The following is a 20444-nucleotide window of genomic DNA, read 5'->3' on the forward strand; positions in this document are numbered from 1 at the left end:
TAAATATTTTTTCATCTTCTTGGGCTAGAATGGGAGGAATGGGCTGGATTAACTGAATAAATAGATGCTACCACCTGAAATATACCAAAAAATTTATTTACATAAAAACATGAATATAATACCTATTTCAATTGCTGCGCATGTTATCATGAGATGTACTCGAACAACGTTGGCCCACAGATACGAACTGAACCAATGAGAATTAAAAATAGAATTATAAGGAATATTGTCACGATTTTAAATCCTACTAGCAATTGGATGAACCAATGCAATCGGATGAAAATCGATCGATAGGTCGAAGCCGTATCCTCAGCACAGGAATTAAAAATAAAAGCGCACAAGGAGATATATCAATTATATTCACTCGAAAGAGTCGATTCAATTCACGGTTGGCATATTAAATTTTTCAAACGTTGACTGATCATATCCCCCAATTAAATTTATCGATTATTGCTCGTTCATATCGCTTCAATATCCATAAATAGTGTTTATATTAATCGCTCGAATATCTTCATATTAATTTTCTTTGTAGTACCATTCGTTACAATATTTACATAAACATACATACAACTTAAAGGATTATTGCTTTAAAGGTACAATATTAATTAATAAAAATATGTTTCTCCTATTCAGTTACAATCCGATTAAAACTGCGACCGCCAATTGCACTAATTTTATTTTTTCCAAATAATGGAAATGAAATTTCCAATCAAATTTTGACTAATAATTTCATTAATGTCGATTCGAATTTCATTCTAATCAGTTTAATCGAAATATTTTTTTACTACTCGCAGCTTCGTTGGAAACTGAGAAAAAACAAATTGCGTTATTTTTTTTAAATTTCATTATCAGTAAGTTTACTGCGTTATCAATAGAGACGTTATCGATTGTACTGAAGAAATAATTAAATATTAAGTCCAACCGTGGCTTTCTCATCAGTATTAGGAATTAATGGCGAGAGTATTATTCAATTGAATAGCCTCGATTTCAAAGCCCAGCCCCCCCAAATTGATAGGCGCAATTGTTCACAAATCAACGTATCAGCAGTCGAGAAGTAAAACGAGATAGGTCCAGTTTTTTGGGGAATATCTCGGAATCTAAGAAAGATGGGGGATTTTTTATTATTATATTTTTTGTAGTATTCAATTTACTTCACAAAAAAGGTTTCTATAAAGATTTTTCCATCTGTCCTAGATTTCGAGATATTCATTAAAAACTTTTGACTTATTATGGCTTACCACTTCACTACTGATATTTTCATTGACGTTTGAGTACATCATCAAATTGTAATACAAAATCTCATTATAATATCTCCATTTAGGCTACAAAAATTTTTCAGTTTCGAACTTGCGTATTAATTCTTCACAATAAGGCTCAAAAATTCATTGGTTCTTTGATTATCGTAGGTTAATCTAATTTCCAATATTTTTTCTTTCTTTCTGGTTTCTGAGATATGATTTCATATGCACGATTTGACTTGTAGCTCGTTTCACACGTGGAGATTCCATTTTTGTAGTTTATTTCCTATTTATCATCGATAAAATACGATCTAAAAACAACTACTTGTCAAAGGAAAAATGCGCCTATTTTCTCATTTTCAAGAATCGAATGTATATTATTGGCCAAAAATATACTCAGGTATGAAACGTAAATTCAATCGTCAAGTCATTTTACACTGGTACCTTAACAACAATAATGTCGATTGTATGATAAAGGTATATATTTTTTAATTCCCTAGACAATGGGAATTTCCAAATAAACTTCACTCTTATTGGCCTCACGCGCCTACTCTTTACACTGCATTAGTGTATATGATTATCAAAAAATGGCATTAACGAGATCTCAGTTACGAAAAAATGTATCCAAAACTTCAAGTACAAGGAAATGAAAAAAATGAAACGAAAAAATTCTATTAGATCACACATTGAGGTTCCACCTATTATTTATAATAATCGCATTTATTTATCGAGCAATGATTTACTCGCTCTTTTTTTTTCATCGTTATACCTATACATGTACTATTCATGTTAATAAATGTCCATATATATGTATATGGTCGTTGAAATTCAATATACATATACATGTAAATTTTATATACTTCAAAAATTGATTTTACGATTCAAATTGTTCACAGTGTAAATGTTTCGTATATAAAGCACCTTGATTACGAATAGATGATAGAACAGAATCTATGAATTTTGTAATGCATTAAAAATATGGAAAAGTAGCAGGCCCGATACTTTTATCGTAATTATACGATTTTCTTTTCGCGTTATAAATTCGATTATATCAGATTTTATTCGTCTAAATATACGAGGGTACATTTGTTAATACGCAGGGGAATTTTCCGGCGAAGTAATGAACGTCCCACTCTATTTCTGTTGAGTTCCTCTTTTCAAATTCATAAAAACAAATTTCAATCTTGTGAGCACTCCCTAGTGAAATATTTGGAGAGCGCATTTAATTAAAAAAAATTATTTTTAAAACGAATTGATAATTACTTCTCTATCTCTCCAGAAATGCAACGAAAGGTTCACCTCTTTCCTTCCCCTGTGCATTCCCCCGGCCACGGGGGTGCAAAGGGCCGAATTGGCTATATAATTCCTCCCCGAGGACGACCCAAGCTCTCGTTGAAATATCACATCTTCACGTGGGCAGTGTTTATCCTGTGCGTCGCAAGACCAAAATCCCTCAAGAACCTGCTCGTCTAATTTGGACTTCCCTCAGTGTCCCAAGACTTCTCCAAGGGCCTCCAAGACGTCTCCAGGAGCCTTCCAGCACCTCCAGACCCACTCAGAAGCCTTCAACAGTCTCATGAGCCCTTCAAGAGCCTCCGCGAGTCTCAAGACTCCTCCAGGACCCCCGAAGAACCCCATCCCAAGCCAAACCCCCATCCCCCCTGGTCACTGTTTCCACCATCCACATAAGCACTCGTACCATCGCCTCTCCCCACGAGGCTGAATTATCTGCTATTGTCAGTGCATCGCTCTCGTTGTCAAATGAGTCGTTTCCGCTCTCTTTGGTGGTGGGGGTGGTGGTCTCCTCTTACTAGCAATAACATTAGCAATATTCATACTTCGATTTTCATCCGCAAATCTCACAGACGGCTGTCTCGACGGACTCGATGCATATTCAACCGGTGCATTAGGATCACTCGTGTAAACATTCTCATACAAATTGTCAGCTCCATAATGCTCCTGCACCCAGTTTGACACATTGGTCTCCCTGTAGTCAGCAATAGCTGGCGGTGGATCCCTGAATCCAAGCACCTCGTGCGGCGTCGTCGTGGAGTCGAGCTTGCACTTCTGGGCCACCTGCCACTTCTTCCTCATGACTCTCTGTAAATCCTTCAGGAAATCTCCAGGTGGTGCTTGATCAGATGCAGCGAGTTTTTTCGGTGATGTCAGTCTGGTACTATCCGCCCTCATCGGTGGCACCGGCATTGGTTTCCTGAGTGGTAGCGCTGGACTCCCCGGTTCCTGTTGAGGTGGAAGATTGAACGTTATCTTCTTCCCAGTTCCTGTCTTGGACTTCGGTGACGTCGGCTCCTGAATCGTCACTCGCCTCTGGGGCTGAGGACTCGACGACGCCTTTAGCTCAGCCAGGTATGGTGGTGAGGCATAGTGACTTGAGTTTTGCTTCAATGCACTTCTCCTCACTGTATCCATATTCGGATTGGGCCTGATTGCCTGATGCTGGCCAGCTGGATAGGTTCCGTAGTTCTGCTCACTCTTGGAATTCTGCCTCTGGAGACTGTGCGCCTGGGAGCCATAAGCTGGGGGTGGAATGAATGGGGGTGGAGAGACGAAGTTTGGTGTGCTTGGAGTGAATGTTGGGGTAGTTGCTGCTGAATCGGGGTAAGGATTGTGAGGGGATGTGTAGCCATTGTTCACGGAAGTGCCATTCTGAGTGTTGCACACTAAGTTATTACGCGTTGGTGTGCCTTCGGGGGACATTGAACTTGTTGGAGTTGACGGTTTGGGCCTGGCACGTTTTATTGTGCCTGTCTCACCGATCAGGGGACTGGGGGGTGGTGGCAGGGAGACCAGTGATAGAGATGACCCAGTTAAATCCAAATTTTCACACAACGGAATTTCACCAGGGGCGGGAGGAGGTGGAAGAGAATCAAGGGATAAATTCGACCTGAACATCTCCGGGGGCGGTGGAGGCAGGGGTTCACCATCTGACTCCACCTCCTCAAGTACTCGTGATGGAGACAGGGGCGGTGGAAGTGAAGTTATGGAGTCCATCATCGAGGGAGTTGGTGTGGTTGGGGTTTTTGGGTCTGTTTCACTTCTGTTGTAGCCCATCGGGCTAATTCTCTCTCTTACTGGTGTTCCAGGGGGCACTGGACTCACTGGAGTACCATTACCTGATCTGTGATGACGTTTCAAAGTTCCTGAACCATCCGAGTCTGTTCCACTTCTTCTTCGGCTGTGCCTTCTTGTGAGAGTACCTGATCCTGAGGATGTTGGACTTGGACAACTGTCCGGTTCATCGCGAACAGTCTCTCCGACTTCTTTCAGTTGTCGTGTTATCGATGTCAGAGGGAGCTTTGGATTCATCGAGGGCTTTCGTTTTATTGTCCCCGTTGGAAATTCCCCGCACTCGAAGGCAACCTCACAGCTACTTGGAGCACCATCTGAGAGACATCCACTGGAGCTCGAGGAACTCGCTCGACTCAAACGGCCATCGGTGTAGCTCTGACGCTGATCGGAACTGTAACTCTGTCTCTGACTGTCGTACTGTCTGCTGCCATTTTCCGTTGATGTATGACGCATCTCTGTGAATTGTCGGGCATTCTCGGTGGTTGTGTTGTATTGGGTCTGACTCGGGGTAACTGCGATAGAACTCACGGAACAGGAACGCGCGTGGGCGAGAAGGTCAAGGTCCTCCTGGGCTAGTTCGTCGACGAGGGTGCGATAGTTCTCCATTATTTGACGGCCATATTTCGCCACTCGAATTCCCACCATCCAGCGCTCCAGGGATGCTGTATCCTCGGCGCAGAGAAATTTTATGTACTTTGTGGATTTTGGCTGCTGGAGACGGGGATGCTTTATCGCGAAACAGAAGTCGGAGGGGGCTTTGTATTTTTTCTTCCAACCAACGCCGTAGTACACCTGGTTAACGTCGAATGTTGCGAGGCAGACAAGGTCACGAGCTGTTCGGGCTTTCTCTTTGGGCCAGTAGTACAGGCCCGAGGCACGGAGAATGAAGTGGTACTTCTTCCAACCCTTCTTGCCGTCGGATTTTAGGTATAGGGGACCCTCAACCTGAAGGGAAATTGAGAAAATTATTTTTAAAAGATATTGTTGATACGAAGAATAAAAAAATCCCAGAGCGACGGAATTAATCCCCATAATTGCTTCAATTTCCCATCCAACAGATTAGCTGTCAATCTTTGACATTCGGCTGCGATTGCCAACTCGTTGGTTAAAATCCTTTTTGGCAAATGGCCCAGATAATTTTCGCGTAAGGCAGAAGCTACATTTTCACTGTAATTACCTCGGGCACTCCAACGTTACTGCTGGAGAAGAATTCCTCGAGTAATATGTTCCTAGAATGATCGTCGTACTCTCCTGTGTTTCTATCTGATTGACCAAGGAGATATTTCTCCGGGGAGAGAAAGAGTTGGGTTCTGTCTGGGCGCTCGACGAATAGAAGTTTGTTCTTTGAGTCTCTAGTCCACAACAGGAGATTTTCTACTAGAAGTTCGTGATCCTCGTATACTCTTTCTAATGAACAGAAAGGACAATGGAAGAATAAGAAGAACGGATGGAAAACATTGTTTGTTGGGTAATTCCAAAGGTTTGAACGAATTGAGATGGAAGAATTTTATAATTGTTTATGTAGTACAATAGTTGCAATATTTTCATGACATACCCATAAAAAGTTCTGGCAAATTTTCCACAACTGCCCACTTGGGATCCATGGCAACATGATTTTTATCAGCCAACAATCGGCAAACGTGTGTAACACTCATGCCCTCGTCAACCAACAAACTCTTTCCACTTCCATCCAGTGTAAATGCCTTAATGAACAACTTTTGAACGCTCGCCTCGCGCATCTTCTCCAAAGCAAGACGAATTTTCTCAGCCTTAGCTCGGCCCGCAGCATCTACCAGGCAATACAGAATAATGCATAAGTCACTGGTGACATCGTTAATACCGTAATGAATGTGATTGTGAGCATTGAAATGCAAATTTACCCATGAGTTGATGTGTCTGCTGCTGAGGGGCCGTGTGCATGGCGGCCTGAGGTGGCTTGTGCCCTGATCCGCTGCTACTCGCTGAACTTTCGCTTGACAGCATTGATACAGTGTCGGAAAAGGCACTGTCATTATCAGGACTGTCTGTTCGCATTCCTGATGACAATAGATTCAATTGAATTTTTATTTAGCGCCCGGGAGGGGCTTATTTGATAATTAATTGGAATAAATACTGGGATTCGAAGATTAAATGTTTATTCTAACATTTTTTGTGGAGTGAATAGAGAGCAACAAAAAATGGTATGACAAAAAATTCGCTATCTGGAGATTATTTATTGTTCTAGTGGCAAATCTCGTCACGCGAATGCTTTGCAAAATAAAACTCACCACCGTCATTTTTTCCAATGTCTGTGTTGTCTCCAGCGTTGATTCTTCCGCTGTTGGGTCTTCCAGGTCGCTGAGCGTCTGGCGCCGGTGTGGAGGCAATGTCGCCGTCGCAGCGTCTCTCGAGGGCGTATAATTCTCCGAGAATGGCATCCAGGTCAACATCCTGCGAATCTGCAACGATAAATACAAAAAATACCCTCAATTATTTGTCGCAACGGATTAATCGAGCTACTCACACCAGCACACACGTGATCGTTAATTCAAACGGTTGATTAATCGTTAATCAATGAGATCCATGTGATTTTACGGAAAGCACTGGGAACCAGTTCCACACTAATTGCCTGAACATTTCTCTGATGTTTGCCATCGACTGGCGAGCGAGAGTACGCGTTCAGGATCGTTATCCGAGAAAAGCCACGGTAGTGCAACTGGGTAACCGCCGACCTCGGACAAAACTTTCCCTCTCGTCTGCATTTAATGACAGTTGAAATGAAATAATTTGTGTGGTAATGCCGGAAGTCAATGTTTGAGGGATGTTCGTTATGAGGAGATAATTCCATTGTGATAATCACAGCTGTCAAAGTATTTGTGCTTTAATTTGGGTGGTTTTCCATCGTTTAATCTTTTTACAGGGACTGTCGTGCGACAACCTTAAGATATCAAAAGCCGAAATGAAATTCTCCTTTAAATTACCAACGATTCATTCTCACCCGATTTCCCCAAGATTTTCTCGTACACATTCAAAATTAATTTCCGCCAGTCAGAAACATACCATGACAAGGCAATGGTGTTACATTTTACGGTATATTGCTAATGGTTCTCATACGATCGATAAACGTCTCGCGTTACCCTATCATTTAATCCAGCTCCTCGTTAAATTCACCGGATAAACCATGAAATGAATTTTATATTTAATAAATTCCACTCCTTCATATTTACACGGCAAAACTGTGAATTAAAAGGTGAAGTGATATATCCCCCTCGACTACATGATGATACACATACCGGGTGTAATTATTATGTAGTAGATAGGTGTAACAACGTTGGTGTACATAAGCAGTCTCGTGTAGCACGCCCCAAGGCTCGTTACGGTAATTAACAAAATTAACTGTACAAACGCGACTGCTTGGCACCGCTTTGTGTCCAACGATCATCAATTCCACTAGATCTTGTTAGCGGATATTTTCGTATGTCAGCATTGAAATTCCGAATTTATGGGATTGAATCTGGGGAATATGCCCTCACATAGGGGTGGTTATGAGAGAGAATGAGGTCATTAATGTCTGGGGGCTTTGTCGATGGAGAAATCAGAGAGAATTGAATATTGGGCTTCAATAAAAATATTTATTTTGAATTGTACATTTACCGACTGCTGGTTCAGCAGGTTCTATCCTATTTTGTTTCGACTTATATCGAGTTGGCAGACAAGTGAAAGCTGCGATAAACATATAAAACTTCGTAAATTTATCGTTCGACAAGGAACGGTGAACACGAGTGCCTAGTTCGTGACAATGAGTTTGGCGAGGGCGTTGAATTCTATCGAGTTTGCAGACAATTTATACACCTCCCCCACTTTTTCCGGATTATTGGTGTATTGCGTGGGCTTTTCGAGTACTAGTGCTTCCACTTTAATATTCAATCAACAATCGCGATAATTTTGCCGCTTCTTGGCGAGAGGACGCCCGGGGGAAGATGAAAATTGTCCGATGTGAATGTGATTCGAATTGTCATCAATCATAATTTAAGATGCTTAAGCAATCGCTCGCTATCAGATGATGCTGACGAACTCAAGTGATGGTGATTGCAGTGAGAAGAAAATTACCGACCAACTTCGCTAATGATGTGCTTGAAAAAAGGAGAAAATATACGCGTTCGGGATGAATGATTAGCAGGAAATATGATGTATGATATAACTTAATATAATAATATGTAGTTTTTTTAGACAACAATATATCGTAATGATTTTTCTTCATGTTCAAATGAATCGCAATCATAAAAAGGCGACTATTGACATCCATTTTAGGTTCCAATCGAAATTTTTGACAGTCATTGAGTTACGGGTGATCAACAATTCAAATATCCCTCCCTCCGCGTTTGAAAATGATTTTTCACCCCTTTTTGGGGCAATAGCATTCACAATTTCGATATTGCAATGAGCAAGTGACCACACTAGACAGAGTGTTGATGACGATTCGCGGTTGGAACGCGAGATAACTCGGGGAATGGCCAGTGGTGACGGGATGTCGGCACAACGAGTGAGCGGACGAGTTTGCGATATTTTCAAATTACTCCGCAAAAACGGATAACACGATTTAATACCGGATTTTCAATGAAAATAAACGGAGGGAATTTTTTTTTTGTAAAAAATACCCTTCCGTTTGGTAAAGGTATATTTTCAGAAAGTTTTGATACTTAAACGCATAATTTTATTTTTTTAGTTGAACAGCGAAAAATAATACTTTAAAATGAACTTCGTCACCAGTGATTTTCTGTTCCTCGGACTCGATGATCGAGCGCCTCAGGTATTTCAGTGTTAACAATCGTAAAGATAGAGGGGTGTTCGTGTCACGTACAGGTGTGTTACCGTTACGCAGCGTATTTTCAGTAAAAAAAATACGAGACAAAGAGAGGTGGAAAGAAAAAAAAACTTTCGAGACCGATCGGGCCTGTGTGTGTGTCCGACTGGAGTAACTGACAGTGAACGAATGTGAGTCATTCTGTCGGGGGATAATGTGGCCTATTCTTGAGTCACATGTCGACGACTTTTGGTGACATGAGGGTCTGGAATGGGCGATTAAGACGTCCATGGGAGGAGGTGAAATACCCAGACTACGTCGCTGTTATTGTAAAAGCCTGTCCGATGCTTTGATAATAAAATTATAAAAGACCAGGACAATAATTACTTAATTTCACCGATTAATTAATGCTTCACTACCCCGGCATTCAGTAAAAATTGATATTACTTGATATCCCATTAGATAATCGCTGTAATTATTATCAATTAATATAATTTTTTGTCCATACAAAATATTCTACGGAAAATTTCAAATTTCTGCTGAACACAGCCGGGAATCGAATTAATCAATCAACGCGAAATAATGCGAAAAATCGTGATAATGAGCCTCCCATTCCTGATAAATTCTGGTAATAATTTTTTACCTTTATCGCCGTAATATCCTAGAATACTCTCGTTACTCCCGAAGCCGGGCATTTTCGACCGGTCGATCCGCATGGAAATACGGCTATTCCGCTCGAATAGTGCGCTTGTCGATCACCGCATACCATAAAACGATAGAAGACTCAGCAACAACCACTCCACTGCACCTCTCCTCATCGTGGGCGTAAAAAAACCTCATTTCACTGGTTCCACAAAGCACTTGTACTTTTCAATGCACATTATCATTTTTTTTATCAGCTCTCAGGGGGGCATATCATCCACTCCGGTTTGATTAGAGAATTTCCCTAATGCACTCGAGGCATTTGCATTGCATTTTTATTGACGATGCAGTGAGGGGGGCTGGATGATTTTTCCGATAATGTAATAATCGTTTCCATTCGAATGAAGAGATTAATGACCGCGAGTAAAAGGCGCGATGGTGGCTGCGCCTGCGGACGGAACACGACTAAAGGCCTCTGAGGTAAGAGTACGGGCTTCTCGCTTTTTCTATACATCTCTTCTGGTTATTCTCCCCTCTCTTGCCCTTCTACACGTCCATAGAAACCCACACATTCACTCTGCATGCAATCTATCGGTGGATTTTATTTTTCTTATCTTTTTTTTTTTGCTGATTGTTTTACCTCGCGGATAAATGCAAACAGAACAGACTGAACGTCTCTAGATAAATAATTGAACAGAGAATGGTGGGTGGAGGGGGAGGGAATAGTAATTGTAATCCTAATAAATTTTTAAAGACGAAAAAAAATTATGAACAAAATTATTTTTGTAAGGAATTAATAGTAAAGGGGAGTCTCTGTAAAATCAAAATTGAAGAGTCGCGGGATTTAATTGCAACTAATTTACTTGTAAATGTCTTGTTCAAATAATCAGACTGTTGTTTCCTTGGAATTATCCATATTCAAGACCAACACGAAATCCATTAAACCTCGGAGTATTTGATTGGAATGAAGGGTAATGTTGCAAACCACGCTAACAATTCTCGCAAATTACTCTGAATTCTCCCACCTCCTCAGGAGAAACACCTACAGGAGTATCATACTTTGTCTCAAGATGCTCTGGATTTACTGTGAACCAGGGATAACTCATCTCCCATGCAAATTGAGCCCTCAATAAGCCACCAACCGAAGGAGCAATGGAAACTCGTTTTCATCTCAGTGAAGGGAGGTTTCGCTTGAGAAGGAAAAGACGCGATGAAAAGAATGAGAAAATGTAATGAGTCGCTCCAGCAAATGTCAGCTATCTCAATTTTTTGCCCCGATGTCCAATGAATTGTCATCGTCATCGAGTCTCTCAATAATTACTCAGACTCTCCTTTAAAATTAATTACAGTATCGGTGAGGACGAGTCACGAGAGAAATATTCTTATCGCCTCCAAAATCGATGAAAATCATCACAATTATGTTGTTTGGAGAACAATAATTTATTTTCCATCACTAATGTAGTCCTGATGATCCCCAGAATTATGTCTCCGACCGCATAATTAACTAATTAACATCTGGCCCTGGAAGGGAAATTCTAAAGCTCTGACGGACAGCCAGCCGAGGCCAATGGCAGGCCAGCTGCCAAATGTTTGGTGTTTCTGGGGATTTCGTCCATTACAACAATGATAACACGTGATACCGTGCGAGACATCAAGAGCTCTCGCTCGATTCTATCTCCCTACATCCATTCTATCTGATAGTATTTGCTGGCAGATGAGACGGGACAGGGGCCTCGCTATCCTCGACATTTGCTATGAATGTGTGATGCATTCGGTGATAACGAATATTGTCACACCAGTGACAAAGGACGTCACAATGTTGGTGACTTTGCTCAGCCGGAAATTTAGAGGGCTCTGATTCGACTGTCTCAGCGATAATGCATCAGCAATTCAGCAGTAAACTTCTTTTTTTTTCCAAGGGTAATCGTGTTTAATATTTCATTCAGCGAAGTGAAAAAATGCGAAGCGAAAATTTTAAAAAATGCCAAAACGAGAGAACTTGAGTCAGTCCTCAGTCGAGTTCATTTCCTGGAATTTTTCAGGCCTCCAGATTTTGGGGAACGTTCCCTCCACCTCTGGTTCGTCATTACACAAACGGTGCTTGAGAAACTATCGTTTATCTTAGATCTAATTTAGATCTGTAGATATCCCACGAAACAGCTAAAAGTTGAGTCGACTACCTGTTATTACGTTATTACTCACTTAACCAGTAATTATATCCGGAACGCATTTGTTGTCTAAAAGCGAAAAATTCCAACAAAATGTAGCGATGAATTTTGTGAAATTCCGAATGATTTCGTCAAATGGAATGCTCGTTATGATCTCAAAACTGAGGTATGACGCCTCCATTGACATGTTTTTTTTTAATTTGTATTTTCTTTTATTTGTTGTTGTGAGCACATGAGGAAAATCTGTCCTAATTTGCTCTGAATGTGCAATTTCACCGGTCAACTCACTCCCCCGCGTGCATTACATCCATTTTCTCCCTGAAAACCCTAGAGATACAGAGCTCCACCTCAATTCCACTTCGCCTTTCTGATGGAACAACGTGAAAGAATTTCTCAAAGAGAATAAATTAGCGGGACCGTTGAGATCGGTGGGAGTTACAAGGAGTTACGGCGTTCAAGCTGACTCCGAGATTCCGAGACATTTTGCGATCCGGGAATATTAGTGAAGATCTCAGCGACAACCCGAGGAAAATGAAACGAGTCTTGAGTCATGGTGGAGTAATGCTCCTCCAAAAGTGGTCGATTAAAAGCATCTCTCATAGTTTCTCAAAGAAGCTTTCGAATCCATTGTCTCTGGGCTCGAGACTCGAGAGACTTGTCACAGCCATCTGGTCACTATCAGCTCGTTTTCTTTATTCGCGGCAAAAAGTTCTAATTCAATTGAATGAAAGTTCGTGATGGAGTAGGGAAAGTTTCATTATTGAGCTTTCATTAAATATCTTCTACTTAATGCGACGGAAATTGGCGAGATATACGAAATTCTGAAGTCATTTTGATTTATGCGGAATTTAATAGCGCCGAGGACTAATTTTTCTAGGGAAATTCTAGAAGGAGAAATGAAAAAAATAAAAAAGAAAATTTCTGCAATTCTTTACGATCAATTCCATCTGAAATTCGATGGAGTGACAGCGAGAAGAATCCAAAGTAAATCCTCAATAGAACCCCAACAAATAACCCCTCATTCTCCGATTACTCTTCAAGATATAAACTCCTCCTTTGAGAACCCTCATACCCTGGAGGAGTGAATGTTCTCCAACTCGAATGTTCCACTTCTCACTCAGTAGACACCACAGAATTCACTCCAACAATTCCCATTGTTTCCAACTCCAAGCCAATTCATCCCAGTCTAACCCATTTTTCCTCACTTCAGTGATGCTATTATCACTGATACTGCGCCGTGAGATTGAATCGTGATGCAGTTGAGGACTCAATGTCAAGAGATTGTACGTGAGATGAGTTTATGCTGCACCTCAGCTCATTGTTTTGTACTCAATTTCTATAGGTTTATACCCGGAGAGAATTTTCGTCTAAAATTATTCCTCAAATTTCTATAATAATTTTCCAATTGCCTCCAATTGCCCAAATATGTTTTCTCAATTGTTCTCTTCATAAAAAAAAATATAAACAATGAATAAATCCATTTTTCATCCTAATGATTGCATCAGCGAAGCGTATCATCCACTTCAAAAATTTTATTTATATTTTTTCGATTTTCGTTGCCACAGGATTTATTTATTCATGCAAACAAAACGATTTTGAAAGTTATATCTACGTTTTTTATTGAAGCTTATATCACCATGATCCTATTCAATTTATTCCAGGCGGTTTCCCCCGCTCGTAAACATAAAACTCCCCTTTCTCGAATATGAAAAAAGTGCATAAAAATGTGTCCACCACTGCTGTGTTTTATATTTTCGAAGGGAGGTGTTCGGAGATGTAACGAGCGGTGAATCGATACTCCATCTAATGGCAGAGGGTGGGTATGAATATTCGTCGGTGGTTAATCGTTGATTCAGATGATGGACGAGAGGCCAGATAAACATCGTATTTTTCAGGTGAGCAAAGGTTCGATGAAAATGACAAAAGATCCAGTAAAAATTACGATGCACTCTCAAGTTCAATAAATATTTATGTGGAAAATTCACATCACGATAAGTTAATGAAATTTTACTGCGAATAATGAAAAATTACTAGTGAATTCCTCTTTCTTGCCCATAAACAACCGCTCAAAACAACCGGAGTGTTGCCTCATCTCCGGAATTTACATCCCCAAAGTGACTAATAGTGTCTGCTTCGATCGTAATCCACGCGAGATCCAAATAGACAAGTGAAAAATAATATTTTCCCTCATCCGCAGGCTCGCAAACTCATTATTCACCTTATTACGCAAGTAAATTGAGCGAATATCGAGCGCACAACCAGTGAAAAACAAAGCCAAAGGGATTTAATTAGCAATTCCAGGGGTGAAACACAATTTTAATTGAATTTATAACGCTCACCATCACAAGCTACCCCATTTATTTATCCCCCGTTAACACACTATTTCTCTTCTTGTCCCTTATTTTTCTCGTATTTTAATTTACACGAGTTCGCAGTATCGGCAGCTGCAGGTAAATGAAACGCTCGTTTACGATTACAAACCGCCACAGACTATTTCCCATGCACCGCTGATACGGTACGTTAGTCACTGAGTTATCAGCGGTTTCCCACACAAAGGGATAGGCACTGTGGCTTCTGCAACTGCCGGAGTTGCACACGAGATGAGACAAGACGATATTTTGTGGAGTGAAGTGTGGCGAGTAAAATGAATAACGACAAAAGTGGAAAGGGAAATCTAAAGGTTTCGCGTTAAAAAAAGTGCACGGCTTACCCCTCAGTGATGAAGGCCGTTATGGATCAGACAGCGGTGCGCTCGGTTTTTTTATGACGGGGTAAAAGGGTCGCGTGATTACTAGTGAAAGCTGATGGCAATTCAAAGGGCTGAGGGGAGGGATGGATTTCAACATTCTGGGGAATAAAGGGATAATAATTTTTTTGTGGGAAGCTGCATCTGTTACTGAATACCCTTGCGAAAATTACTTGGAAGGGTAAGAGGGGATGGGGTGGCTGCTTTCGTCGTTATATAAATGTTTGAATTTTTAATAGATAATAAAAAACCATATGCGATGTATGAATTTAATTAAAATTGACAATTGTCAAGACTTAGAACTGAGATTGTTCTCACGATCATTGACTGATATCTTGATGACTTAATTTCTCCAGTGAGAGGTCAAAAAATTTTTTATTTTCTCCTAAGGGCAGAAATAAGTGGCTACTCGACATGTAAAAAACATAATAACCCTCTTGGATGGCTAATAAGCTAGAGAATTCAACGGTGGTTATCTCAGGAATGCCCCAACGGCGGCTGCAACCAACACTTGAATCCCCCTCAAGGCGAGTATTTTATAGTACCGAGTTATTTCAATCCACGCTGCACCAAGAACAACATGATTGATTAAATCTCTCGGTGTTGGGTTGTGTAAAGAGGAGCAGTGGTTATGTATCATGTGAGTTGGGATGAAAAGCGGACATAGGATTTGCTAGGGGGGTCCAGTGGATGGCCGAGCGAGCCGTGTAATCGAATACGTCGCCTCTCATCCCTGGGTTACGTTAACGTCGCCGGCTTTTTGCTGAAAGATGTCAGACATCGGAGCTTTTGGCGCGTCTTGGAAAATAGTTCCAGATTTGACGCGGGGTTAACGTTAACTCTCGAGTGATTTTTTTTTTCCCCGACACTTCCGGGTGCTTTCAAGTAAAATCCAAATGAACAAATGAGTTTCCGGAAAAGTTGGGTTGGCTAGAGCTTTTGGACAGGAAGCCGGGAAAACTTCCCACTTCCGGTTGATTCTTTCATGGAATTCATGCGCTTTGTAAGGCGGGAGATTGAAATGTGGCACGCGGAGAAAAATATTTATCAAATATTTCTGTCGGGAGGGAGACGAGGCAAAATGCGGGGTATAAATTCCATCGATTTATTTATAAATAAATAAATGTGTAATGCAGGTACACATAAAGGAGAGAGCCATGACCGAAGTGAGATTCTAGATAAGGCGCCGAGGTGCTTGAGCACAATCGACGCCACAATACCCTAAGGGCGATTCACTCAGCTCTCCACAGAACAGACGCAATTCTAACCCTACGATAGAATGAAAACGACGATGTGGGGAGTTCTTTCGGTGTTGAGGGAGAAATCGAAAGGTGTATCGAGATATGTACGAGCTTTGGGGCGTGTTACAAGATGGTGACTTTTTTATTCATCGAGGGAATATCGTGAGCTCAGTCGGTAATGATCGGAACACTTGTATTTATGACTTTTGGGGTTAGAGGGTACAATAATAATAATGAATAATGGGATTATCTTGGGGGAATTACTACAATGGACATGGATTCATAATTTTTTGAGGAAATTTGAAGGATTTATGAAGGTTTTGTTGCAAGTGAAGTCCCTTTTGAAATTGTCCTAACAAAAAAATCACTTTTATCTTTCGAAGTAGTCCAATAAATTAATTTGAGAACATTCGGGGGATTGAAAGGGAATCGTCGGTTCTTCCACCAAATATCTACGAGTCAGACAAATGTGGGCGCGAGGGCGGGGAAAATAGGGCAGTGTAGCGAAAAAAAACGCATTGAGTGATCGCTGGAAATCGGTCAAAGTTGGTGGCGCCTTCCAGCTCAATTACCACGAGGGCACGAAAATGAAGGGTGTCTATCCAAGAAGAGGGGGAATCGCCTCGTCAGTATGTATTAACCAAAAGGGGGATGGTTTTTTCGTGTCATCGATGCTCTGAGAGACCCGGTTTATTGTTAAGAGGGTGAAGGACAGCCATTTGACCTCAATAAATGAATAAGGGACGCCGCTTTTTTTTATCTCTGTCTGTTCCCGACAGTCAATTCACATTATTTCGATCGTGAGCGCGAACAACTATGATAAATTATTTTTTTTACCATCGAGACATGGTCATTTTTTCTGGTCCTCCAAGAATTTCAATAAAAAAATATTCCTCATGGAAACTTACCCTCTAGATTCGCCATTGAGAATCGATAGCTGTCGATCCTGGGTGTGTTTATGTCAGAGTTGAAGGGCCGCAGGGTTGCTGAGCTCACATTGTCCAAGCCCTGTAACAAAGCATTATAATGAACTCTCAGAGACGTCTGTCTGTTAACAAATTGTGAATGAAGGTCTATTGTGAAGAGCAATCGATTCTGTCATACAAAAGAAACGAAAAAAAAACCTGAAGATGTTCAGCGACAAAAGGCGAACAAAATTCTCGTCTTCAAATGGAATATTTCACTTTGTAAACCTGATAGGGCAGCACATAATCGTCACCCTTTTCCCCTTAAATCGACTCTAAGACCATCCCTACCCGAATTATCCTCACATCATTCCCACAATTTAGAAAAATTTTTGACTGTGTCCTCCTTCCCTTTCCCTCGAGTTTTCGCGTACCACCGAGTTCCTTCCCCCTAAACAAAATTCTATCACGCCTTTGGAGGTCCTCAAATTGCCGGCAAGTACATCACCCGGACTTTTTCTGTGAGCCTCCTCTCGCTTTCATCGTCATCCCCCCAGACTTCCGTATCCGTTCGTATCCTACGGCTGAAATCCGACAGCCCGGCAAATGCGATTCGCACTTCGCTCTCGTGCTCGTCAATTTTCTTGTGACGCTGCGATATATCCTCTTACATGTAACAACGTCTCTCCCCCTCCCTCCCGGCCCCCAACACTTTACCGTCGAGCATATTCCCGAGGTGACTTGCCGACTTCCTGAAGATATATACCGAGTTTAACTGGATACATGTTGAACGATGGCTCAATAACCCCCAGGGGATTTGAGAATTTTGTAATAAAGTTGGAAGGCTTTATAACAGACAAAACTCCATGAAAAATTTTGCACTTTACACAGGGATCTCTTGTCTTTTTTATTCAATTGATTCCTGGAATTCCAGGAATGCCTTCATTGCCAAGAGCCATCAATCTCGAAGAAAAAACCTTGTCAACCCACTGCCATCATCATCATCACCACCTCACCACCCTCAACCAATAATTTCAACCTTTTCCTCCCTCCGGCTGACAAGTGCACTTCAATCTGAACAATATATTGGGGCCGTTGGATGTCCCAGCTCACGTAGCTTCCGCATCTTGTCCCATTAGCCATGAATAATACGCCCTGTCACCTCGGTGAGCCTCAAGCAATCACGGTCGAATGGTCAATCATATAGCGAAGTGGAAGAGGAGGCTGTTCACAGAGTCGCGTGGCCACTTGTTCTTGTCCTCACATGTTCTCTTACTCTGCCACCTCCCCTTCTGAGTATCATCAGAGCCTCCTCATGCATGGACATGGTGGATGGATGCAAGGGAATATGATATAGCGCATGGGTTAAGGACAGACGAGATCAGAGCAAGACAATTATCCAGATCACATGATTCGAGTTCAAACTCAACATCTCCAGCTTGACCGAAGACTTAAAGTTTATTCCTTTTATTCATCTGATGATAAATGATCTAATCAATAAGATTAGATGATCAGATCAAGTCTTTAGAATGTTTTCCTCGCTTATTTCTCAACTTCTTCCAAGAACTTCATTATGAAGTTGTATAGACTCGCCTGGAAGATCCTGGATATCTCTTGTAGAAGTCTTGATGAACGTTATTAATTGAAATAATTTCCTGGCTTCGATAAATAATGAGAACGCACTCTGAAATTCCGGCAGAAATTCACATCCATAAAATCTTAATTGTACTGCGCTTGCAAGCATGAAAGAAATATTAACGACTTCCCATATACCATGTACATCACTATCCTATGTACCCTCTCTATGTTCACAATCATCGCTCAACCGAATCTACGAACAGTCTTGCAATCTCGATTACCCCCACGATATTATTCTCTTGTTCAACCATTTCTACCACAATTCCAGCTCAACAGTGCGTGAAGTACTTATCGAAATGTATGGTGTAAATACATTGAATATATAACAGGAACTGGAGTACCAACGGTTCAATAAAAGTACGTGAACAAGGGTAATCCAACGTAACGTACAAACACATTCCCGTTCAGTAGATTTTCTTCCGTGGATTACGTGGGAATCTATAGGTATGACAATGACCTCAAGCCTCTGGAGATGGTATCAGCATTTACACCATTGTTCCACCAGTACCAATTTTCTTTTTTCGAAGGCTAATCTGTACTTCATTGGCTCGCGAGCCAGTGGAAAAATTTGTGAATGGCTTAAGGCACGAGCCGAATACATGCAATAGATGAAGATCGACCGCTTGATGGAGAAAATTTTATTTTTTATTTCTCGAACTGATAAATTTATGAATTATGGCAAGTCCTCGAAGAAGTTGAGAGTTAAACATCGGAGTGATTCTGCGTGGGAGTCAGTTGGGAATGAGAGGTAAAAGCATTGGGCCAAACCAGGCACAACAATTAGATCCAAACGGATAAGCCGACTCTTCCGGTAATGCGAACCCCGTGAACATTACACAAAGAGAGTAGGTCGTTATGCAGTTTTTTTTTTCACTCTTTCTGCATGATCGGTGTGATGGCGTTTCTCGTATAAAATTGATAAAGGAAAAAAAAATATGTAAGAGATATTTATAACGTCTTAGAGGTCTCTGAAGCATAATCCACGGAGAGCTGGCACAAAGTGGCTCTCAGCCCTTTTTTCACACACACAACGCGATATTGTTTTCTCCCTTCCGTCACGTTTATATACCCGAGGGTTTTGAGGCACTCGCCGAGACCAGAATCCGTGATTAACACGAGGAAGTCTGAAACGTGACCGAAGCGTTGATTTTTGGGAGGGGGAGGGAGTATTTTTAACACTTGCCATTTCGTTTTCAAAAGTTTTCGCCTCCCACAAACGTATTCCCGAGGATTTCGAAGGGTTTAAAGGCGTTTACGGAGTGGCGAGGGCTTGTATTGTTTCACTTTGGGATTATTTAAATTTTATGGACTTTTTATTGTTGTGGAAAAGATTTTTTTACCTTTTTTTCTTTCATGTTGAGGGAAAGATTGGGGGAAATATATCCAGAAAATCACGGGGACTTTTGACGATGTGAGAAAGGGAATTTTATGGAAATTCTCTTCTCGTGAGGGAAATTTAATGTTTTCTCAAGTCAAAACGTTATCATTTTCAATTCCACCTGAGTGACAATGTTAATAGTGATATTAATAATAACTTCAGTTATATCACAGTCAGTGAATTTTCAAAATAAGGATAATATTTACCAAAAAAGTCTCTCGCTCCGTATTTTTTCCCCCATTTTCTCCCTGAATTCTCGTGAGTTCAAAGTGCAATTTTTTATTTAGCTCTTGTTTATCTGAAAACTTCCTCCTCAACTGCACCCTCCAAGTTAGTTTATAATGAAGTTTACGATACCCAGAATGCGGTGAGGTTTACACATACCGACGCAATCTAGCGTGTGGTTCAAAGCAAATGTTTATGCACTGGAGGCAAAACCATGTCGTATGCGGTGGGTGAAAGAGCATGCGGGGGGGAGAATAGGGTGGTTACATAATATCGCAATCCCGAGTCCTCCGCAAGATGAAGATTTAATTTTTTATCCCTCCCCCCCCCGATGGTGGGATACTGCCCAAGAGTGTCTGCGTATGGGAAATGGGAGGGGAGTTGAAAAGG

General features: G+C 41.2%; 1 protein-coding gene across 5 annotated transcripts in view; it reads right to left on the bottom strand.

Annotated features, from left to right (window-relative positions):
- Nucleotides 1-75: 75 nt before the first annotated feature.
- The window catches only part of Pico (pico), an 88412-nt gene continuing 68043 nt past the window's right edge, over nt 76-20444 (bottom strand). For all 5 annotated transcript variants that reach the window (XM_064135826.1, XM_064135827.1, XM_064135823.1 and 2 more), the window contains 6 exons: nt 16817-16916; nt 6596-6766; nt 6209-6364; nt 5884-6117; nt 5506-5735; nt 76-5273 (listed from right to left, as the gene is read on the bottom strand). In XM_064135826.1, coding sequence (XP_063991896.1) covers nt 2976-5273; nt 5506-5735; nt 5884-6117; nt 6209-6364; nt 6596-6766; nt 16817-16916 — 3189 coding nt within the window. In that variant the 3' untranslated portion in view covers nt 76-2975. The remainder of the gene's footprint in view (nt 5274-5505; nt 5736-5883; nt 6118-6208; nt 6365-6595; nt 6767-16816; nt 16917-20444) is intronic.

The sequence above is a fragment of the Diachasmimorpha longicaudata genome, chromosome 16, assembly GCF_034640455.1.
Source record: "Diachasmimorpha longicaudata isolate KC_UGA_2023 chromosome 16, iyDiaLong2, whole genome shotgun sequence".
In the NCBI taxonomy this organism is placed as follows: Eukaryota; Metazoa; Arthropoda; class Insecta; order Hymenoptera; family Braconidae; genus Diachasmimorpha; species Diachasmimorpha longicaudata.